The sequence below is a fragment of the Ovis canadensis genome, chromosome 4, assembly GCF_042477335.2.
Source record: "Ovis canadensis isolate MfBH-ARS-UI-01 breed Bighorn chromosome 4, ARS-UI_OviCan_v2, whole genome shotgun sequence".
NCBI classification, from domain to species: domain Eukaryota; kingdom Metazoa; phylum Chordata; class Mammalia; order Artiodactyla; family Bovidae; genus Ovis; species Ovis canadensis.
In genome coordinates, this window is record NC_091248.1 from 97,049,870 (window position 1) to 97,074,761 (window position 24,892).

The 24,892-nt window shown below is 40.6% G+C and overlaps 1 protein-coding gene across 3 annotated transcripts in view; it reads left to right on the forward strand.

Moving 5' to 3' along the window:
• Window positions 1–24,892, forward strand: part of VPS41 (VPS41 subunit of HOPS complex) — a 207,725-nt gene that overhangs the window by 120,076 nt on the left and 62,757 nt on the right. For all 3 annotated transcript variants that reach the window (XM_069588258.1, XM_069588257.1, XM_069588260.1), the window contains 3 exons: window positions 13,477–13,596; window positions 14,827–14,973; window positions 23,774–23,840. In XM_069588258.1, coding sequence (XP_069444359.1) covers window positions 13,477–13,596; window positions 14,827–14,973; window positions 23,774–23,840 — 334 coding nt within the window. The remainder of the gene's footprint in view (window positions 1–13,476; window positions 13,597–14,826; window positions 14,974–23,773; window positions 23,841–24,892) is intronic.

Below are 24,892 nucleotides of genomic sequence, written 5' to 3' on the forward strand. Positions count from 1 at the left end.
GAAAGCTACACAACAACCACAGAAGCAAAATAGGAAAGATAGATGTCCTACAGAGAGAGAATCTTGATGTCATTTCATAAGAAAATTTGATGGAGGTTTTTAATTGAAGAGTTTAGTTGATTTGATGGGAAAACTTAGTTACTGGGCAAGGGGTAAACATTTTTTAAAAAGTAATCAGAACATGCATTTCAGAATAGTTCCACAAACTAGTCATGAAGGGAAAAAAAACAAAAAACAAAAAACCTGAAACTGCAGTTTGACACAGTTGTTGATATTTCCTTTTTAAGGTTCTAGCTTCTTAGGTCTTTGGAGATAGCTCCTTATTCACCTGGGACTGGAAAGAGGCGGCAATAGTTCTGTCTGGCATAAACTTTTATTTTAGATTTTCAAGGTAACTTCTTAGTAGTTGAATGCCATAGCTGGATTTATGGACTCCAGTGCTTGACACATGAGCATAAAAAGCTTATTCTAAATTCTGTTTTGTTTCCATGTTGAAAAAAGAAAAGAAAAAGCACATCTCGTAAGAGTGCCATTGGAGAGAACTTTCAAACATGTGAATCGATGGATTTTTTTTTTCAAGTGTAAACCTCCTTGTGTAGCAAGAATTCTAATGCACGAGCATAGAAATGAGGTATGTCTTCTAGAAATAAGTCTGCCAGGCAAATCTTGTCTGGTTTGTTTGCTGTTTTTTTAATTGCTCAACTTTCTCTGTCAGCAGATAACTTGAGTTCCCTATGACCTTTACCTTTGAACTCTGAAATACACTTCATAATAACTGATTCTCCTCCTTTGACAAATTATTAAATTGTCGCACTGCTGTTTGCAGCGGAGTTCATTTATAGAAACGAGGTAGTCAGCCGTTTGGCATTGCAGTGAACTAGAATGAGGGGACCTGGCCGCAGGGATAGCTCACTTTGTAAGCTGGAAAGTGTCAGTCAGCAAACAAGGCAAGGACCTGCATGCGTGAAATGAGAAAAAGTGCTTCACTATTCAGGGCTGAAGGCTCCTGGCAGATTTTACCTGAAGGACAGAGGTAGAAGCATCAGCTAGTTTCTCAGTGTCCAAAATGATCAGCAAACAAAAAATCGTGTGTTGGATTCTTTTTGGAAGACAATACAGTGGAGCAGTTTTTTGTAGTAATGCAAATCTTTTTAACATTTCCCATAGCCCAGTAAACTCCTATGACCATTAAATGTGGAATGCAGTGTTAGGGGTTAGTCACTCAGTCATGTCTGACTCTTCACAACCCCTTGGACTGTAGCCCACCAGGCTCCTCTGTCCATGGAATTCTCCAGGCAAGAATACTGGAGTGGGTTGCCATGCCCTTCTCTAAGGGATCTTCCCGACCCAGGGATTGAGCCCAGGTCTCCTGCATTGCAGATGGATTCTTTACCAGCTGAGCCACAAGGGAAGCCCAAGAACACTGAAGTGGGTAGCCTATCCCTTCTCCAGGGGATCTTCCTGACCCAGGGACTGAACCCAGGTCTCCCACATTGCAGGCAGATTCCGTACCATCTGAGCCACAAGGGAAGAGTCCTTCCTTATATATTTGCTTGTCTCCTGGTCAGATGGAAGCTGGGGTTCTTGGGGTCATAAAAGATCTTTTTTAATTTTTAAAAAGTTTATTGAAGTATTGAAGTTGATTTGCAATGTAGTGTTAATTTCTGCTCTACAACAAAGTGATTCTGTTATATGTATTCTTTTTCATTATGGTTTATCAACAGGATATTGAGTATAGTTTCCTGTACTGTACAGTAAGACCTTGTTTATCCTGAAAAAGTCTTTGATGTCAGTTACACCACCCAGGCTGCTGACCAGTGGATCTAGAGAATGATACTTCTGCAGGCATTTAGATGCTTGATCTTAGGCAGTTTTCTACATGCAGACTTTTCTCACACATCACTTTTCAGGCAACCACCAAATTTATGTCCAAGTGGTTGCACATAGAACCATTGTAAATAAACACCTTCATCTCTTCTAGGCATGGTGTTATAAATTGTGGTTCCATTCCTAGAATTCATCTCATGCTGTAAGCATACCAAAATTGATTAAAAACTACCAGCTAATAGGAAGTAAAACACAGTGTAACCTTTACAGATATTTCTTAGGTATTTAAAACCCAAGTTGTAAATAGCTATACTGTAAAAGTACATTTTGGTTGGTTTTTCTCTATGTATTGAACTGATTGAAGCTAAAATTTTAAATCCAGGGCTTAAAAATAGAAATCACTTCCAATATCAGTGACAGATGTTTTTCCTTGCTTTCAAAATTAAGTTCATCCATCTCAAACATGAGTTGCTTTTTTGATGTCAGTATGTGGAGCTCCCAACATCCAGGAGATGGATCCATGGCAACCACATTTTCTTCAGTCGTCCTCGTTTCATAACCATCAAAAGCCTGGTGAGAACAGAAGCGTCTTTTTCTTTAATGAGTTCAGCTAACTTTTTCGTGTGTAATATTTCTGTGTTGTTTGTAGCCCTTCCCTGGATTCTGATGTTAAGCTTACCATCTGTCTTCTCAGAGTAATCAAACCATCCTTTGTTCCTTGCTGAAAATATCTTCGTTTGCATGTTGAAAATGCTGTGGTGGTTCTTTAGTATTTGGAGTAGTTATTGCCTGTGCCAAATTACTGTTGGAGCAATTTTTCAGGCCTTTGTCATTAAGCATTTGGGGATTCCCCCCCCCCATTTTAAGTTAGATTGTTTCCTTTTAGTTTTCTCATTCATTTTGAGCCAGTATTGCTCTTTGATGTTTGTAAAAGTGCAGATTTGAACCCACTCAAAGTCTAATGGTGGTGTCTGTGGTAGAGAAGAGCTGTGTCAGGGCCCTGCAACCCTAGATCTCCAGGAACACACTTGCAGAGTGTGAGGGAGAGGGTGTGTTAGAAGGAGGGTGTTACAGGATTTGGGCTGTTGATAAGAGGTGGTGTGGGGAGGCTTTAAAGAAGTAGGACTTTGCGCTGGGTCAGGTGCTGTCTGGAAGCAAGAGGTTTTCCATCACTGGATATCTTAATACATCATATCCAGAAGGAGGAAAGATAAAATCAAGGCTAAAGACATTGGTAAAGAAGCAGTCTTTCCTTTTAGCCAGGATAGGGAGGTGTTTGGTCATTTATGTGGCTTGGAAACTGTTGATATTTTGTCCATGTTCAGATGTGATTATGGAGTGGTCCTGTTTTTCCTCCTCATCTTATGGTCACAGGGCCTTGTCTTATGTCAGTGTTCTGTGAAATTGTTTATATTTACCCAGAGAACACCAAGGCCCTGCTCTGAATGGCAGACTAGCTCCTGCATGCCAGCTTTTTTCTGTCTTCATTGTGACAAATAAAATGCCCAACATTTGCTAAATGGCTTATTGAGGTACTTTATGAAAATAATACATACTATTTGATTCCCCTTTCTGGTAGAAATATAAATATTTGATGTAGCAATTTCATGGAAAGCTGTATACCAGATTATTAACAATATTAATATTATTAACATGTTATTAACAATATCTGAGCAAGATTATTAGTGTTTTTTCTGGCCTGCATTGGCATTTATTTTCTGCCTTTTTTCTTTTTTTGTAGAAAACATGCCTTTTATAATAATAAAAAGCAATAATAAAAGAATGTATAAAGTAATCTCAACTATTTTGGCTCTCTTTTCAACTTAGCATTCTAAATCATATGAAATTCCCTACATTATTGAAGTCTAATCTTAGCTCAGATGTTCTTTAATGATTATGTAATTTTCCATCCTCCAGGTCAATTTAATTTTCTTAATCGGTCTCATATTGTTGGACTGTTAGGTTGTATCCCGTTTGGGGTTATCATAAATCATGCTGTATTGAAGTTAGAAATCTTTGGGTATGAACTTTTTTGTTTGTGCTTCTGAATGTTTTCCCAGCTCTGATTCTTAGGATTAGAATTACTGGGTCAAAGATTCCGAGTATTTTTTAGGCTCTTGATACATATTGCCAAGTAAAGGTACATTCTAGAAAACATACTGATTTATACCAGCTGTGTGTTTTAGAGGAGCTGTTTTACCATATCAGCTTGGCCAATTTGATATACATAGAAAGAGACTCCATTGTTCTATTTTGTAACTTCCTTGAATTATTAGTGATTCTGAGCATTTTTATTTACTAGTCACTTATATCCCTTCCTTTGTGATTTCTCTGGTTGTATTCTTTGCTCGGGGCAGCTTTTAATATTACCACAGAAGCCAGGACAATGACGACTGTCCATTTGATATTTATTGTCAGTTTGAGCGCAAATTATTGCTGCTTACTTAATAGCCTGCAGCCTTTTGTCCAATTTTAGCTAAACCTGGAATAATTATTCTTGTTCTAGGGAGGCATTATATAGGAGTCATAATGAGACTTTGGAGTAGATGCTGAACTGTGTACAAAGAAGATGAGTATATTCTACTCCACAGATGTATCTGCCCCTAAACGGTCTGCCCTGCTGCTTCCTTGAAGGCTCTTAAAAACAAGCCACCATGCCCAGTTAAAGGCAGGTTCATTTGATTTGGTTTCTTCTTTAGGCAGTGTCCCGATCTTTACTTTTTCCCCTTTTGCTTCATTTTTTTTTTCCCCATTGAAGTATATAGTTGATTTGTTATTGTTGTTGTTTAGCTGCTAAGTTGTGTCAGCTTTTTTGCCACCCCACTGACTGTAGCCCACCGGGCTCCTCTGTGCATGGGATTTCCAGGCAATAATACTGGAGTGGGTTGCCATTTCCTTCTCCAGGGGATCTTCCCAGGAGGAGCCACAGGAGCTCAGGTTTGATCCCTGGGTCAGGAAGATCCCCTGGAGGAGGGCATGACAACCCACTCCAGTATTGTTGCCTGGAGGATCTCATGGAGAGAGAAGCCTGAGAGGCTACAGTCCATGGGGTCGCAAAGAGTCAGATATGACTGAGCAGCTGAGCACACATAACTTGCATAGTTGATTTACAGTGTTGTGTTAGTTTCAGATGTACAGCACAGTGATTCCATTAAATATCTATGTGTATATATATGTGTGTTTGTGTATGTGTGTATATATATATATATATTCCATTTCAAACTCTTTTCCATTATAGATTATTACAAAATATTGAGTATACTTTATTGTGCTATATGGTAGGTCCTTGTTGATTCCTTTTTGCTTTAATTTGAATTGAGTGAAGTGCTTGTTCACATCCGTAAACCTGTGTGTTCTGGTGACTCTTCCTGTTATTCAAGACTTAGCAATTTTGTATTTCTTTTTCATAACCTCACTGTGCAAAAATCTCCTCCTGAGTCATCTGTGATTGAGATTATGTGTAGTTAAAATTAGAGATATTTGTTCATCACACAGAACGTTCATTCAAGTTGCATCACCCAGTGGATGTTTATTCTACTGGGGAAGGGGTCCAACCTTGAACCCAGTCCCAGGGAATAGGTCCTCAGACAGCTGAAAGCTGAAAAACAGACTCAAGATTTTTGATTTGAACAACCAGCTCTGTTAAGTCTTCAGGATCCACATGAGAGGCTGTTTTTTTTTTTCAGTAGAAAAATTAACTTTTTTAAATGCCTCATTCATCTCTGGAATCCCATTTGCAATTGTGAGTTGCATGTGCAGAAATTGCATGTTGCTAGTTTGAATAGGAATCTTCCTCACATGCTGGGTCCAGTTGATTGCTAAACCCAGATAGGTGGGCGGGTAGACATAGATTTATATCTCTGTCATTGCTAGGTTTTTATTCTTTTTTTAATATGAAGGAAACGCTCCTAAGTGGCACCTCTTGTGTTTAACTTCGTTGGTTCACACTGAATTCATAGCTTGGATTTCTTGGCTACTAAATTGACTGTTACTTTATGTTGATATGATGTTTTTTTAAATTTCAAAGCATATTTCTGGTACATAATTAACTTCAAGAATTTGTCAAAAACCTGTGTTGCTTTTCAGCTGTGTTCATTCAGATATTGCCTGGAAGCAAATGGCCTGTCACATGGGCCCTGGAAATCTACCGGTGTACAAAGGCTTTCTCTGGTAGCAAGATCTGGCCTGTGTCAAACTGCTTTTAATCAGGTTAACCCACTTTTCAGGAAAGGAGATGGATGGACTAGAACTTGTGCAGAAAATAACCACCTAATTTAAAGCAGTCATATATTTAGGAAATCCCCATTTTCTTCTTACATGATGTGAGTTTTCTCTCAGTGATGGTCAGGAAGGCTGTGTGTTTTAAACTTCGGTACTGAGCCAAAGCAGGAAGCAGTACAGAGGTGTTCTCTGCTCTGCAGGCTGCTTCTTCTTGGTCATTTCTGTCTCCATCAAGATTCAAGAATCCTGTCTGCTGCCAGCCACTACCTCAAGTCTTCTCCATGCTCACCAATTTTTTTCTCACTTGCCTTCTTGACTTCAGTTTTATCCTTAATCTCTTCCGATCTTAGATTTAAAAATCCTCTGTGACAAGCCCTCCTCATCATTATGCCCTTTGTTTTTACTGGGACAGTAAATATTTGGCATATTCTAATTTGCTGGATTTTATTTTGCTCTCTTTATTTCTCTGTCATTCTGAGCTCCAGTATCTTCTCTGATTAAGCATTTATCTCTTGTAGAGTCTGTTTTCTCCAAGGCTCTCTGTCCTTTCTGGAGGAAACACCTTCACCCATGGGCTCAGACCCCAGCCTCAGCAAGCAGTGTTGCTGGTATTACGGAGCCCAAATGACTCAAATGATTTATATACTTGGAAGAGCACAAGATGATTAAAAAAGGTCCAATCATACTCCTTTTCCTCCACCAGGGAAGAATGGGTGATGGGTAATGATGGGTGTTAGGCTACCAGAATCGGCAGCTTTATTACAGCCCCATAGGAATCCCAGCCTATGTGTGGGAGATTCTGGGATGTGGTATAAGAAAGTACTAGATAGATTTATCAGCACAAAACATAGGAGAATAAAGTATATTGCTGAGGATGTGAGGGCTCCTATTGAAATATAAGTACCAAGAGTGCTGACTGCCAGAATGTGGATTTATGGGAGATAAAGCCCTAAAATACTTTCTCCAACAAAAAAATAGACCTCTTGGAAACAGTTTTTCCTCTCTCTGTACTTAGCTCCCATTGAGCTTAAATTGCTCTCAGTATTGTGATAATGACAATTCAATATTATAGGATGTGGAAGATGAACCAAATAAATTAACCAGCTGCTTTTAAGGGTAGTTCCCTCAATGGCTTCCCCTCTAAAATGCTTTGTAGAAGATTCGTGCTCAGTAGGTCTCTAGGCAGTTTTATGGGTTGAAGAAAGAAATGGATTTTATTAAATGTCAGTGAAATACAAGCAGGTAGTTTTGTGGTAGTTAAATTAGCATAGAGTGTGTGTAAGAAAAGCAGCTTATCATGCCTTAAATCGCAGAAACAGAACTTTCCTTGGCCTTCCTGCCAGATGATACGTTTCTGCCTGAAAGTCCCATAGATTAGGATGGAAAAATCCTAACCCTTCCTATCTGAAACTGCAAGATGTTATCCATCAAATGCTGCATGTACAGCATCATTTTATTTGGAGAGTTTAAAAGGACAGTAATGGCAATAATTTTGTAATTTCTAGCTGACATTTAAGACTTTATACTGTGTATGGACTAGGAGATAGGACTCATGAGTAAAGGGTTGAGTGAATTGGGAATTTGGGATTGACATGCACACACTGCTTTATTGATAGATAAATATATAACCAATAAAATAGATAACCAACCAGGACCTACTGTATAGCACAGGGAATGCTGCTCGATATTGTGTAATAACCTAAATGGGAAAAGAATCTGAAAAAGAATCCTAGATAGATGCATATGTATAGTTGAATCACTTTGCTGAAACTAATGCAGCATTGTTAATCAACTGTGCTTTAATATAAAATACAAGCATTGTTAAAAGAATTGAGTGGAGTGCAGAGGGAAGACAGAAAGAAACGCTTCATGGGATCAAGCCAGTAACATAGAGGAGAAGGGCAGGCCGGGTCGGGGGAGGATAGGAGAAGTGGGTACTGAGACGTTCCAGAGAGCTTTGTGCAAGCAGACAAACCGATTCTAGGACATCGCTGCTCAGACCAAAGGGGAGACCAGTCGACATCCCTGAAACCAAGGAGCTGCAGTAACCTAAACCAAACAGAGAAGAAGGTCTCGCCTTACAGTCCATAGTGTCTCAAAGAGTCAGACATGACTGAAGCGACTGAGCACGGCACAGCACCTTCAAAAGACTTTTTAAATTGATGACAAGTTGTGCACAAGTCATATCCTCTGACACTGAGCAAAAGGAAAGAGCAACATTTTAGGAGTAGGACATGGCGTCAGTGTACATGAGCCCTTTCTCAGAGTGTGTGGATGTATTCCTTGGATGAATCAGTCCCAGGGCCCTTTCCTTTAGATGTGTGAAAGAGGGCAGATGCCTCTGTGTCTGAGATACGGTACTGCTGCTGCTAAGTCGCTTCAGTTGTGTCCGAACTCTGTGTGACCCCATAGATGGCAGCCCACCAGGCTCCCCGTCCCTGGGATTCTCCAGGCAAGAACACTGGAGTGGGTTGCCATTTCCTTCTCCAATGCGTGAAAGTGAAGTCGCTCAGTTATGTCCGACTCTTCGCGACCCCATGGCCTGCAGCCTACCAGGCTCCTCTGTCTATGGGATTCTTCAGGGAAGAGATATTGCCAACTAAAGACAAGCCAAATGACTAGAGGATTTGGGAATTACACAGCTCCTCCCATAGCAAACACATTGTATTTTTGGACAAGAAAAGAAGGAATGACTTTTAGACCCAGGAAAAGCCTACTCAGTATCTAATATTTGTTATTCCTTGTGTGTCTAGCAAAGCATCTATAAGATTTGATGTATTTCCCTGATACATTTGGGGAGATGAGAAGTAAATACATTGTTCTCAGTGAACTAGATATAATGTGGCACCCATGATCCCATGACTCAGAACCAGTATTTGACTTAACAAAAGAATTCTCCAAAGCAATGATCTTCTCTAACATATTTAAGGCTATTTGTTTAGAGATCATCTCTTAATTTTCAAACATAAAGGTAAAGTGATGAAACTACCACCATTTGAAAGACATGAGAAAAATAATATGAATCGTGTCTAAAAGCATAATGGAAATGAGTTAAAACTTAACTGGTTTACAGAAGCTAGGACATTAGCTGCCCACCTGCCCCCCTCTGCTGTTTTTGAGCACCCATCAGTGAGTCAGTCACATCAGATAGGTACTACTGAGGCCGTATTATAAAAATAACATTAAGGGACCAGCCTCTTTACTCCTTTGATTTGTGTCAGGGCAGGGTACACAGGGTTTATTGTAGTAGGACTCTGGAAATTCAGACTGAATTCAACATTCTCTCCTTTCCTTCCTGCCCTCTGCTGGAAGTTTTCCTTGGAGCCAGAGCAGGAGACAAAGGGAGGCTGGGGCCCAGCAGGCTCAGCTTCCTCTCATTGCAGAAATCACACTGACCACAGCAGAAAGGATAAAGTGGAGTGACCTTGGCCTGGGTGGGAATTGCAACAAGATTTTATTAAGAGTTTTCTAAAAGAAGTTAGTGTTTTATTTAAAAATTAGATACCATATATGTGAATTCTCATCCATAGATAGGGGATCACAAATAGTCTTTTCACTCAGTTCCAGTGAATTTTTTATTTTTTATTTCAGATTTTCCGCTAAATTATCTTGACTGTTAAAATTAGAAGATTGACTTTCATCCCCATATCTATTAACATTATAAAGAATAATTCACGTGTGCTATGTAGAATAGTTATTAAAGAGGAATAATACAAAATCACTTGTCCTCTTTCTCAAGTGATGATCTTTTTGTCTTTCAGGTTTTATATATGGATACACATTCATATTTTATTTAAAAGTCATTGTATTTAATCTGTTTTGCAATCTGCTTAATATGCTCTGAACATGTTTTCCTGTAAATAAGTGTCCATATTAAACACACACACCCCTACCCACCCCATGTATATACAGACATGTCCCTCTCCCCAGTGTCTGACCTTATCATTTTGGTTCATCTTTGTCAATTTTTCTTTCCTTTTTCCTTCACCTGTCAGTTCTGAGACCACTGCTCTACTGTTGGGGGTGTTAATTAAGAAGAAAAAGTTTTAGTATCTAGCAGGGCAGATGACCCCCCCCCACCTCCAAATTGCTTAATTAAAAAAAATTTTTTTGTTATTATCACACATTTTCAAATGAGTTCATTGCATTTTAGAAGCTCTAGAAATAATTCCTTTGGGATTTTCTTGGGGTTTGCATGAGAACTGTAGGTTAATTTGCTAAGACTTAAGCTCTTCAGTGAGAATTCTGAGTCTTGTCATCTAGGTACACTCTATATCTTTCCATTTATTTTGCTCTCCTCCTCTGTCCCTCAGTAAAGTATTTTTGTTTTCCGTGTAGCTTGTACACACACATCTGTTTTTGTTCATTATTAACTTTGAGAGCTATGGACGTACCCTTGTTTACAGCTTTGATTGCATCCCCTAAAGTTGAGGTTTGTACTATTTGTATTTTCATTTCCCAAGTGCTCTGGCGGCAGTTTGATTTCCTCTTTTACCCAAGGATAGAGAGTATTTTGGTTTTTTATTTCCTTTTTTTCCACTTGTTTTGCTCTTCTTATCCTTTGTTATTAATTTCTTGTTCTATTTTCTTGTCACCTGAGAATAGAGAGAATTATTCCTGGAGTTCTTTTCTGCTTTACGTTATGGCTCATTCATGTGGTGATAGGAGTAGATATTTTCTTATTCCCTAGATAAGTTTTATTATTTTCAAATCCTGAATTTTTCCACATTGCCAGTGTTTTCTTCTTGTGAGCTCATATTTAGGAGACGTGGCTGTGAAGTTATCCATAGATTTTGTGAGAACTTGTCCAGACCTTTTACTCTGGATAGTGGGGGGAGAGCTTTTATGTTTTCCGTTTTGCTGAATTGGAACATAATTGTCTGTTGGGAAAATGGATACAAAAGAATGCATTGGGTGGGCCAAAAAGTTCATTCGGGTTCCTGTATGATGTCACAAACAAATCCAAACGAACCTTTTTGGCCAACCTAGTAATTATTGGTGAAGCAGGGAAGTGCTGTATTTTAAAAAATAAGAAAACAAAAACGAAACTTGTTCTGTGTGCTTAGTAAGGCAGGTGCTGCCCTCCTCGGTAACGGGCGCGGTTGCCCTCAGGAGGCCCCCTCCAGCCCCAGGCTGCCCGCTCTTCCTTCCAGGCTGTTTCTCCGAGCAGCGGCCCGCTCGGCAGCTCAGGTGCGCTGTTCCGGTGCTGACTGAGGACTCTGCCCCTGCCTGAGCTTTCCCCTGTGGCCCCTCAGCCCCGGCCCCCACTGCTCTGTGCATCCTGCCGTATACTCGACCCAGGCGGGCTCTTTCTTGTAATGAGTCAGCTCACAGCCTTCACCGGATCCTCCTTCTGTTAGGGTTTACAGAACTTCTAATTTGAAATTGAGGGCTTATTTAATTTTCCTGACCCAAGTGCAGACTGTTGCCCTTTTAACACTCTAGTGGCCATTTCTTGGTGGGTGTTGGTGAGGGAGACGCCTCGCCCTGCATCTCCATGCCTCTCCCCTTGGCCGTCCAGCAGAGCCGCCCTTCCAGCAGGTGCTGGTGGAGCTCTCCCAGGCCCCGCCCACTTTTTTTTTCACTGAGGCCACTGAGTCGGGGGGTGGGGGGGACGACAGACCCTGTGGTCTTACCAGTTCTTCATGTTGAATACAATTGTCAGTAGCTACCTGTCTTTAGTGGAGCCTGACCTAATGTGTGGTAAGGGCCATACTCTCAAGCTTTCACCTCTGATCCCCAGTTTCAGACCTGTCCCATCACAAAACCCCGCACACACTCAGTGACCGCCTTAGCTCTGTTCTCTGCGTCATGACCCACAGGAGAGGCTGAGTCACAGCTGGAGGCCGTCCCTAAGGGTCGCTAACTGGAAGCAGGCAGCCTTGGTGGTGGTGAGAATTTCTTAGAACCTGGGCCAGTCGAGATGGCTTAGAAGATCACTGAGCATGTAAGAGATCTATCCTGTGTGTATCCGACGGGTACACAGGACCACATGTCTTTAGTAAAAGTTCTGCCTCCACTAAGGATGTTGTAAGGCTGCCTTGCTCTTGCATGGATGACAGAGAACTTTAAACATTTCTGGCATTTTTATGAGACTAAACTCAGCTTATTTATGATGATGGCCACTTATTTAATTATAACTCCCCGTCACCTTTTGTACGTGTGTGTGTGTGCCCCTCTGGCTACTGAGAAAGATATATAAAAATATTAATAATGTGAATTTACTTTCTATTACCTTTTTTCTCCCTTTTTTGGAGGTGGGGTATTATACTAAGGTACATTGAAATTGACACTTATAATAGGAATTTTAAAAATCCCATTAAGGAATGCTTTGAAAAGATAACTGTGTTTCAGAATTCTGTGTCTACCTTACATATTTTAAGTTCTGCATTATATAAATTATATATATTGTATGTATTGTTATATATTGTATAAAGGTCTTTTCTTACAGGATTTAAATTGGATAGAGCAAGAAAAAAAAATTTTGATTCCTTAATAATGTGTGATTTCTAAAAGAACTACATCTCTATGTAGAGGGTCTGACCAGTTATTTTTGGTCATAGAATTTATTCATCATATTTTTTTCTATAGATTGCTACTCTGAAATTTCTGTAGAAGTTAAATTCTAAAGTACATTTCTCTTGTGACGTGAATAATAACTGCTCAAGTCATTGTGATTTTTCTTGAGTTTGACCCTTTCTAATCATTGCAGCTGAATCTGTGGCTAATCTTATTTTCAGAGAAAAGTTCTAAAGTTTTGATTTCCCAAATTACTAAATAAATTAATCCTGGTCAATTACTTGAAGAACTTTCTGTGGTAAAAATCTTCTGGCTAAACACCATACATGAGCTCTTTTTTCTCTGACTTTTGGTGTTTTGGTGCCATCTTGTGACTGGACTGTGTAATAACTTCAATACTGAAACATTTTAAACAGTGTCCTGGATAGGATCAGATAGACTGGGAATACTTTCCAAAATGCGAATCATGTGCCACTATAAGTCTGTATTTAAAATATTGAGAGTAATTTGTTTGTTACTTGGATTTGCGGATACAGCGGGAGGAGAGGGTGGGACGGATTGAGAAAGTAGTATCGACATATAGACAGTATTATGTGTGTAATAGATAGCTAGTGGGAAGTTGCTGAGTAACACAGGAATCTCAGCCTGGTGCTCTGTGATGAGCTAGAGGGGTGGGATCAGGGGTGAGAGATGGGAGGGTCATTCAAGAGAGAGGGAATATATGTATACATATGGCTGATTCATGATGTTGTACAGCAGAAAATAGCACAGCATCGTAAAGCAATTATCCTCCAATTAATTTTTTTTTAATTTGTTTGTTACTTGTTGAATGTCCAGGCAAAATTAATAAGGAATTTACCATATGGCGCTTAGTTTTTAAAATTCTGTTTTTATGATATTTGCCCCTAGTTGCTGCTGTTTGAACGATCTTGGATGAGCAGATGGAAGTCTTCAGTTCTGCATGAAGGGGAAGGGAACATAAGGAGTGTGAAGTGGAGGGGCCATCTGATTGCCTGGGCCAATAATATGGTAAAAGTGCATCTCCATCTCTCTAAGGCTTGTTCAGCACCAGAAGGATGGCCAAACCCAGAGGGCTGTGACAAAGGGTGGGGATGCCACTCCTCCCATCACCATTTCTGAAAGGTGCCCATGGCGATTGATATCATACCCGGAAGGGTAAAGAAATTAGATTGCTTTTGGCTTTCATCAGAGAGTAATTTCCAACATATTCTGGACTCTATTTTAGAGGAAGAAACCCGAGGCATGGAGAATAGCCAAGAAAATGAAAAGGCATCTTAATAATGGAAGGGCTGCAATGGGAACATGGTTTTGAAAATACCATTTGCCTATTAGCCAAGGGCAAGTGCCAGTCGATATGAAACAAGGGCAGGATATTGCTGATTTCTTTTACTCCCAGAATAATCACCAACCCAAAATAGGCCTGCCTTTGAAAAAGTGGATCCTAATTTTTGATGCTTCACTTACCTCAAGGTCAGTCGATATGAGTTAGGGGGAATAGAAAGTTTGAAAATTACCTTTAGGACATCTGGCATAACTATAGCTTTTGGAATTTTGACGTACAATTTAGCAAATTGGTGCTGTTCCTTTTTTTATTTTGCCATGCTGCAACGTCATATGAGCTCTGTTCCCTGACCAGGTTTCAAACCCAAGCCCCTTGCATTTGGAAGTCCCCAGCTATTCCATTTTGCATGGTAGAAACCTCCCAGAAGCTGCTGTGCTAGTTGGGACTTTTCCTACTCTTCTGGGTCACAGTCATGGTCAACAGATATATGGCCTCTTGGATTATTTTCATTTAGCTGCTTGCTCAGTGTTTCTTGATTTGAGTGCTTTAAAATGTCAGGTGTAGTTTTCTTTACCTAGTGGGTTTTCAGATTCAAAGCTTTTCTGAAAACCAAATCCCATACTTGAGGTGTAACGATACATACATAAATGTTTCTTGTCTGTCATTTTGGAAACGTAGTTGCTGATACCTATACATTTACCATTTGTGTTGCTTGTGCCATCTGCTCATAAAATCTCCTTTGCCTGAAAAGAAGGATGAGGGTTTCCTTTTGTTCTGGGTTTTCACCGGATTCGTGTGGAGTCAGAACGTTTCTGTGGTTCCCAGTGGCACCCAATAAACACTGTCAATACTTTGCAGTGCTCATTATCACTGGGGTATAGCAGTGGCCATTATTAAATTTCCTTTCACTTTCCTTCTCTCGAGTCAAGGATGCTTAATGCTACTTTATTTTCCAGGGTGTGAAGATTTTTGACATCACCTCAAAGCAGAGAATCACGAACGTGCCCCGGGATGATATAAGTCTTCGCCCAGATATGTATCCCTGTAGCCTCTGCTGGAAGGACAATGTGACGCTGATCATTGGCTGGGGGACGTCTGTCAAGGTGGGTTTACTTGTCTTTCTCCTGAGTCCATGTTGTTATAGAGCTACTGATCGATGGTCCAGAGGAATCCTTTGTGTGCTTTGTGTGTGTGTATGTGTGTGGACCGTTTCTGAAGTCCTTATTAAATCTGTTATGGCATTGCCTGTGTCCTGTGTTCTGGTCCCTTGGCCCCAAGGCATGTGGGATCTTAGTTCCCTGGCCAGGGATCAGATCCGCACCCCTCGCATTGGAAGGCCAAGTCCCAACCACTGGACCCCCAGGGAAGTCCAAGAATATGAGTTCTTGAATGGCTTCTCAGAGCCAAAATATTTTCACCTGCATATTATGGTCATGGGATAAGTGTGAGTTTTCAGATCTGTCCTTTCTCATGACCTTATCCATGTTCAGAATGGTGTAGCCTTTCTGATCTTTTCTTAATTTCCTGTAACCCAGTTGGCCTTAGCTATTTATGGAGTATGCGTTGTGTTACTGGTTCCCCTGGGTCCTTTCCTTTATGTTTCCTTCCATTTCCCTTAGCTTTGATCCTGAGCTTCTTCAGTAGAACTGATGGTGGGAAAAGATGGTTGAGATGAAATCATCCTGCTTGCTCGCTAGTAGTTTGGTGGAGTAAAGGCCCAGGCTTATTATGGACGATACAACTTGGGGCTGTTTGGTCACATATATCGCCTGCCTTTTATATGCCTGGGTAAATGAAGCTGTTCTGCAAAACGAGGCCCAAAGCCCATTCACCTTTATTTCGCATCTAGTAGCGCTTGTCTCGTATTAGGTATTTCAGAGAAAAAGTTGTTTGTTTCCCTTTAAAAATACATACCTTCGTCTAAATAAAGTAAGACTTAGCTGAGATAAAGGTGTTGTAAGAAGATATCCCATCAGTAGTCTAATGGAAGGGCTCAGGCTGTAGAGTCACACAGACCAGGAATCCATTCCAGTTTTCCCACTGATCTTTCTGTGTAACCCTCTCTAAGCCTCACTCTTCTCATCTGCAAAATGGGAGCACTGATAGTACTCACATCACATATTTGGGGGCAGTTTAATGAAGAATTTAGTATAGGATCTGGCATACCATGTGTAGGAAATATAAGCTGTCATAGTTACGTCAGAAAATTCCAGAAAGATCATGAGAGAGACATGGCTATTGAAAATTCCTCTGTGAAAAAGAAAGCATAAAAATTATTAATGTGGTGATTGTTATCATCAAAATAAGCATTATTAGTTTGAGGTAGATCTAGTTATGATTCAGGTTCTCTTTTTTAGTAGAACATGTGGTAATTGTTTCCATGTGTTAAATGAACACAACAGTCACATTTAAGGTAATAGAAAGGAGGTTGCACCTCAAAGTCAAGGACCAAAGAGGGCTTCTGAGTCTCCCTGTCCCAGTACTGATCCAGTAAACTGAGGTTCTTGATAGTTTTTAAGTATCTTAAATAGACTAAGTGGCTTTTTCCCTTATTTTAAAGTTGGTATTTTCTTTTCTTTTTTGGTGAAAGGAAAGGGAAACTAGCCTATTGGGACATGAAAGAAGTTTGATGATTGCTACTGGAAATGTTTCCTCCATTAGGCTGAATTATGGTCCCCAAGATAGCAATCCTGATTTCCACCACCTATAAATGTTTCTTTTATGCTGTAAAGAGCCAAGCAAAAAGATATGACTAACTAAGCCTCTACAGATGGGGAGATTATCCCGCATTGTCTGTTGTTATTCAGTCACCAAGTTGTGTCTGACTTTTTGCATCCCCATGAACTGCAGCCCCCTAAGCTCCTCTACCCTTCACTCTCTCCCGGAGTTTGCTGAAATCATGTCCGTTGAGTCAGTGATGCCATCCAACCATCTCATCCTCTGTCACTCCCTTCCCCTTTTGCCTTCAGTCTTTCCCGGCATGAAAGATTTTTCCAGTGAGTCAGCTCTCCACATCAGGTGGCCAAAGTATTGCAGTTTCACCTTCAGCATCAGTCCTTCCAATGAATATTCAGGACTGATTTCCTTTAGAAATGACTGGTTTGATCTCCTTGCAGTCCAAGGCACTCTCAAGAGTCTTCTCCAACACCACAGTTCAAAAGCATCAATTGTTCAGTGCTCAGCTTTCTTTATGGTCCAACTCTCACATCCATCAGTCAGTTCAGTTCAGTTCAGTCGCTCAGTCGTGTCCGACTCTTTGCGACCCCATGAATTGCAGCACGCCAGGCCTCCCTGTCCATCACCAACTCCCGGAGTTCACTCAGACTCATGTCCATCAAGTCAGTGATGCCATCCAGCCATCTCATCCTCGGTCGTCCCCTTCTCCTCCTGCCCCCAATCCCTCCCAGCATCAGAGTCTTTTCCAGTGAGTCAACTCTTCACATGAGGTGGCCAAAGTACTAGAGTTTCAGGTTTAGCATCATTCCTTCCAAAGAAATCCCAGGGCTGATCTCCTTTAGAATGGACTGGTTGGATCTCCTTGCAGTCCAAGGGACTCTCAAGAGTCTTCTCCAACACCACAATTCAAAAGCATCAGTTCTTCGGTGCTCAGCTTTCTTCACAGTCCAATTCTCACATCCATACATGACTACTAAAAAAGCCAGAGCTTTGACTAGATGGACCTTTGTTGGCAAAGTAGTGTCTCTGCTTTTGAATATGCTGTCTAGGTTGTTCATAGCTTTTCTTCCAAGGAGCAAGCATCTTTTAATTTCATGGCTGCAGTCACCATCTGCAGTGATTGGAGCCCAAGAAAATAAAGTCTGTCACTGTCCACTGTTTCCCCATCTGTTTGCCATGAAGTGATGGGACTGGATGCCATGGATCTTTGTTTTCAAGCCATCTTTTTCACTCTCCTCTTTCACTTTCATCAAGAGGCTCTTTAGTTCCTCTTCACTTTCTGCCATTAGAATGGTACCATGTGCATGTCTGAAGTTGTTATATCTTCTGGCAGTCTTGATTCCAATTTGTGATTCATCCAGCCCAGCATTTTGCATGATATACTGTGTATATAAGTTAAATAAGCAAGGTGACAATATACAGCCTTAACCTATTCCTTTCCCAGTTTTGAACCAGTCTGTTGTTCCATGCCTGGTTCTAACTGTTGCTTCTTGACCTGCATTCAGGTTTTTCAGGAGACAGGTAAGGTGGTCTGATATTCCTATCTCTTAAAGAATTTTCCACAATTTGTTGTGATCCACAAAGTGGATGGATCACAAAAAGACTTTAGCATAGTCAATGAAGCAGAAGTAGATGTGTTTCTTTTTGGAGGGAGGGGAGTTCTGTTTGCTTTTTCTGTGATTCAGTGAATGTTGGCAATTTGATCTCTCGTTCCTCTGCCTTTTCTAAATCCAGCTTGCACATCTGAAAGTTCTTGGTTTACATGCTGTTGAAGCCTAGCATGTGAATGAGTGCAATTGGGTGGTAGTTTGAACATTTTTTTGGCATTGCCCTTCTTTGGGATTCGGATGAAAACTAACCTTTTCCAGTCCTGTGGCCACTGCTGAGTTTTGCAAATTTGCTGACATACTAAGTGCAGCACTTTAAGAGCATCATCTTTTAGGATTTGAAATAGCTCAGCTGGAGCTATCTTTATAGTAATGCTTCCTAAGGCCTGCTTGACTTCACACACCAGGATATATGGCTTTAGTTGAGTGGCCACACCATTGTGGTTATCTGGGTCATTAAGACCTTTTTTTTGCATAGTTCTTCTGTATAGTCTTGCCACTTCTTAAAATCTTCTGTTTCTATTAGGTCCATACTGTTTCTGTCCTTTATTGTGCCCATCTCTGCATGAAATGGTCTCTTGGTAGCTCTTATTTTCTTGAAGAGGTCTCTAGTCTTTCCCATTCTATTGTTTTCTGCTATTTCTTTGTATTTTCACTTAAGAAGGCTTTCTTATCTCTCCCTGCTATTCTCTGGAACTCTGTATTCAGTTGGATATATCCTTGCCTTTCTTCTTTTCTCGGCTATGTGTAAGGCCTCCTCAGACAACCACTTTGCCTTCTTGCATTTCTTTTTCTTGGGGATGGTTTTGGTCACCACCTCCTGTACAGTGTTATGAGCCTCCATCTATAGTTCTTCACACACTCTGTCTGCTAGATCTAATCCCTTGACTCTATTCATCACCTCCACTATATAATCATAAGGGGTTTGATTTAGGTCATACCTGTATGGTCTACTTTCTTCAATTTAAGCCTGACTTTTGCAGTAAGGAGCTCATGATCTGAAACAGTCAGATCCAGGTCTTGTTTTTGCTGACTGCAGAAATGTACATTGATCTATCAATTCTACCTCTAGGAATTTATTGTAACGAAACAGAAGTCTAAAAGTTTTATATAGGAGCATGTTGATTGCATTATTGCTGGCATCAGAAAGAGATAGGAAGCAAAAGAATAATCTCTAAAATAAGATTGATTAAGTTACAGTTCATTCTTGTAATGAAATACTATAAAGATATTGAAGAATCATATAAGGATATAGAAATAGCACATTAAACTATTTGTAGTAATTTTAGGTTAAGAAAAGTAGCTTCTCCAAAAGTGTGAATTGTTAATAGTGTTCAGTCTCTTCTGGGACAACGTATGATTTGTTTTTTCCCTGTGGATTTTCTGTATTTTAGAAATTTTCATGTTGTAGGTACACTTAGGGATACAGCGATAAAATAATGCAATAAATGCTGTCTAAAAGAAGTTTGTATAGGATCAGTACCTATGACTTAGTCTTTTTTTTTTAATTGAACTGTAGTTGATTTACAATATGTTAATTTCTGCTGTATAGCAAAGGGAGTCAGTTACACACACACATATATATATACACACATTCTTTTTCATATTCTTTTCCATTGTCATTTATTGTAGGTTATTGAACATAGTTCCCTGTGCTATACAATAGGTCCTTGTTGTTTATTCATTCTGCTAACCTCAAACTTCCTATCCTTCCCTCCACTAGTCCCCTCCCCATTGGCAACAAGTATGATAATCTCTAGGTCCATCCATGTTGTTGCAAGTGGCATTATTTCATTCTTTTTCAGGGGTGAGTAATATTCTATTGTTTTTATGTACAACATCTTCTGTATCCATTCATCTGTTGATAGACATTTGAGGCTCGGTCTTAAGCTGGATGGCTGAACTATGTAAATTTTTCTCAGTTCTTATTACAAAATAGAGTACATTTCCTTCAGAAAACGCAGCAAAACAAAAAAATATTATAAAACATCCATAGTCGTCTTATCCTAAAACATCCATAGTTAACACACATATGTGTTATGGGCTGTGTGTGTGTGTATATATGTATATATATGTACATATATATATGTACATATATATGTATATATATGTATATATATATGTAAATACATATATAAAATTTCTGTTCAAACTGTATACGTATAATTTAAAATATGAGTTGGAAAACTTTCTGTAAGGTTGGTGGTAAAGATTTTAAACTTCAAGTGAAGTAAGTGAAACTCGCTCAGTTATGTCTGACTCTTTGCAACCCCAGAATTCTTCAGGCCAGAATACTGGAGTGGGTACCCTTTCCCTTCTCCAGGGGATCGTCCTGTCCCAGTGATTGAACCCAGGTCTCCTGCATTGCAGGCGGATTCTTTACCAGCTGAACCATAAGGGAAGCCCAAGAATACTAGAGTGGATAGCCTATCCCTTCTCCAGCGGATCTTCCTGACCCAGGAATCGAACCAGGGTCTCCTGCATTGCAGGCAGATTCTTTACCAACTGAGCTACCAGGGAAGCCCTTTGCCTGCTACATATTGTTTCTGCCAAGCACTTTTCTTATTATTTGTTTTTCCTTCCTAGTCTCCCTCCTCTCCTTTTCACTTTTTCAAACCTTCAAAAATGTAAAAATTATTTTCAGCTTCAGATCAGTTGCTCAGTCGTGTCCAACTATTTGAGACCCCATGAACCACAGCATGCCAGGCCTCCCTGTCCATCACCAACTCCTGGAGTCCCCAAACCCATGTCCATCTTGTCAGTGATGCCATCCAGCCATCTTATCCTCTGTCGTCCCCTTCTCCTCCGACCCTTAATCTTTCCCAGCATCTGAATCTTTTCAAATGAGTCAGCTCTTGGCATCAGATGGCCAAAGTATTGGAGTTTCAGCTTCAACATCAGTCCTTCCAGTGAACACCCAGGACTGATCTCCTTTAGGATGGGCTGGTTGGATCTCCTTGCAGTCCAAGGGACTCTCAAAAGTCTTCTCCAACACCACAGTTCAAAAGCATCGGTTCTTCAGCGCTCAGCCCTCTTTACAGTCCAACTCTCAGATCCATACATGACCACTGGAAAAACCATAGCCTTGACTAGATGGACCTTTATTGACAAAGTAATGTCTCTGCTTTTTAATATACTGTCTAGGATGGTCATAACTTTCCTTCCAAGAGTAAGCGTCTTTTAATTTCATGGCTGCAGTCACCATCTGCAGTGATTTTGGAGCCCCCAAAATAAAGTCAGCCACTGTTTCTACTGTTTCCCCATCTATTTACCATGAAGTGATGGGACCAGATGCCATCTTAGTTTTCTGAATGTTGAGCTTTTTTTTTTTTTTTAATTTTTTTAAATTTTAAAATCTTTAATTCTTATATGCGTTCCCAAACATGATCCCCCCTCCCACCTCCCTCCCCACAACATCTCTCTGGGTCATCCCCATGCACCAGCTTTAAGCCAACATTTTCACTCTCCTCTTTCACTTTCATTAAGAGGCTCTTTAGTTCTTCTTCACTTCCTGCCGTAAGGGTGGTGTCATCTGCGTATCTGAGGTTATTGATACTTCTCTCGGCAATCTTGATTCCAGCTTGTGCTTCCTCCAGCCCAGCGTTTCTCATGATGTACTCTGCATATAAGTTAAATAAGCAGGGTGACAATATCCAGCCTTGCCGTACTCTTTTTCCTATTTGGAACCAGTCTGTTGTTCCATGTCCAGTTCTAACTGTTGCTTCCTGACCTGCATATGGGTTTCTCAAGAGGCAGGTGGTCTGATATCCCCATCTCTCTCAGAATTTTCCACAGTTCATTGTGATCCACACACAAACAAAAAGATCAAAGGTTTTGGCATAGGCAATAAAGCAGAAATAGATGTTTTTCTGGAACTCTCTTGCTTTTTCGATGATCCAGCAGATGTTGGCAATTTGATCTCTGGTTCCTCTGCCTTTTCTAAAACCAACTTGAACATCTGGAAGTTCACGGTTCACGTATTGCTGAAGCCTGGCTTGGAGAATTTTGAGCATTACTTAAGTAGCGTGTAAGATGAGTGCAATTGTGTGGTAGTTTGAGCATTCTTTGCCATTGCCTTTCTTTGGGATAGGAATGAAAGCTGACCTTTTCCAGCCCTGTGGCCACTGCTGAGTTTTCCAAATTTGCTGGCATATTGAGTGCAGCACTTTCACAGCATCATCTTTCAGGATTTGAGATAGCTCAGCTGGAATTCCATCACTTCCACTAGCTTTGTTTGTAGTGATGCTTTCTAAGGCGCACTTGACTTCACATTCCAGGATGTCTGGCTCTAGGTGAGTGATCACACCATCGCGATTATGTGGGTCGTGAAGATCTTTTTTGTACAGTTCTTCTGTGTATTCTTGCCACCTCTTCTTAATATCTTTTGCTTCTGTTAGGTCCATACCATTTCTGTCCTTTATTGAGCCCATCTTTGCATGAAATGTTCCCTTGGTATCTCTAATTTTCTCGAAGAGATCTCTAGTCTTTCTCATTCTATTGTTTTCCTCTATTTCTTTGCATTGATCGGTGAGGAAGGCTTTCATAACTCTCCTTGCTATTCTTTGGAACTCTGCATTTAAATGGGTATATCTTTCCTTTTCTCCTTTGCTTTTTGCTTTCCTTCTTTTAACAGCTATTTGTTAGGCCTCCTCAGACAGCCATTTTGCTTTTTTGCATTTCTTTTTCTTGGGGATGGTCTTGATTCCTGTCTCCTGTACAGTGTCACGTACCTCCATCCATAGTTCATCAGGCACTCTGTCTATCAGATCTAGTCCCTTAAATCTATTTCTCACTTCCACTGTATAGTCATTTTCAGCTTACAAGCCATAAAAAAAGTAGACCAGAGGCTGGGCTGTCGTTACCATCCCTGATTTAAATTATGTAATACATATATTTTAATGAGCTTGAGAGAGGAAGAGCATGTGACACTTTTGGAAAGTATTATTTAGCAACAGTGAAATAAATTACTAAAATGTGATCAGAAACACTAGACTTATATGGGTGTTGCCAAGACTAGCCATTGGGCATTTGGGGCTCTGGGCTTTTGCTCGAGTTTTATTTGGATGATGGTTGAAGAAGTCTGTCAATAGAGCTTCAGAAAATGAGTCATTGGAAATGTGTTAAAACTTTATATCCACTTCCTTCTTTTCTTTGTCACTGAATAAAACTGTTGGAGAATAATATCTCTGGGACCTGGCAGCGTGAGAGTAGGGCTTCTCAGGTGGCTCAGCGGTAAAGAATCTGCCTGCCAGTGCAGAAGACAAGAAATGTGGGTTCGGTGCCTGGGCTGGGAAGATCCCCTGGAGTAGGAAATGGCAACCTGCTCCAGTATTCATGCCTGGAGAATTCCATGGCCAGTGGAGCCTGGGGGCTACAGTCCATGAGGTCACAAAAAGTCGGAAATACCTGAGCAACTGAGCACACAGTGTTGGAGAATATATGTAATGGTTGCTGTGTGTCATTGAAACTGATTTCTATCACTTAAGTCATAGGGTTGGATGCGTGCATCCTGTCTTCAGTGCTACATGGCTAATTTAGCCAAAGTGCCATATAGTGAATGAGATGTGATGAAGAGTTTTCTATCACATGAATGAAAATGACCTTTGGCTTTCCTTTCTAGATATGCTCGGTGAAGGAACGGCACGCCAGTGAAATGAGGGACTTGCCAAGTCGATATGTTGAAATAGGTAGGCCTTCTGTGGTGTAAACCTTCAAAAGAGAATCAGTGTTATGAGGGGGGTACCTAAGGCCATGTTCTTCAGGGCTCACCATTGGCACCTTGATGAAATAGATCAAGAAGCTTTTGAGTTTCGAAACTTGGCTGTAGAGACCTTTTGTCCTAACTCTGTTTCGAGTTTTTAACAATAATTTTGTAATTGGCTTTGACGTCAAATAAACATGGGTTTGGGGTTCTGGTTCTATTATTTAAACTACTTGCACTTTGCACAGATGTCCACGTGCCTCAATATTCTCATCTATGAAATGCAGAAAAGAATATGCGTCCCATAGGTTGGTTGTGAAAATTCCAAGAGTGCATGCACAGCTCATAACACAGTCCTCACACTTGGTCCTGATTCCTTATGCCTTCTAAATATTTACTTTCTTCATCACTGGTCTGGTCCAGGCTGCCGTGGTCTTTTATCTGGATCAGTGCAGCAGACACTGAACTGGTTCATCTCTTTCCACCATGAATTACTGTGCGCTAGTCTCCCCACTGCAGTCAAAATACAAATCAGACAGTGTCACCACTCTTCACTCCCTCCCAGTGTTCTTAGATAAAGGTGAGACTCCTTAAGCTGACCGTGGGGATCTGCACTGGCACTCACCTGCCTTCCTAACTTCAACTCATAACCAGCATCTCTGGTCTCTGTGTTCTAGCCGCACTGGCTTTCTTCCACCCACCCATGCTGCTTCTGTGCTTCTTCCCGTCTCTCTAGAATGTTTGTCTTGCCTCCTTTTGCTTATGGATCCCTTTTCACCTTTAATTAAACCTCAGCTCAAATGCTGCTTTCCTGGGAAAGCCCACTGGCCATCCCTAAGCAGGTCACATCACCCTGTGATGGGCATGCAGCATTTCCCTTTCTGGATGTTGTTTGAGTTGCAGTGATCATGTGATTATGTGGTGTATTTCTGTCCCTTCCATCAGACTGTAGCCTCCTTGTTTTTGCTTAGTGTTTGTTTCTCAGGGACCTGGCACCATGCATGACATGGCAGGTAGAAAGTGACATTAGGTTGCATG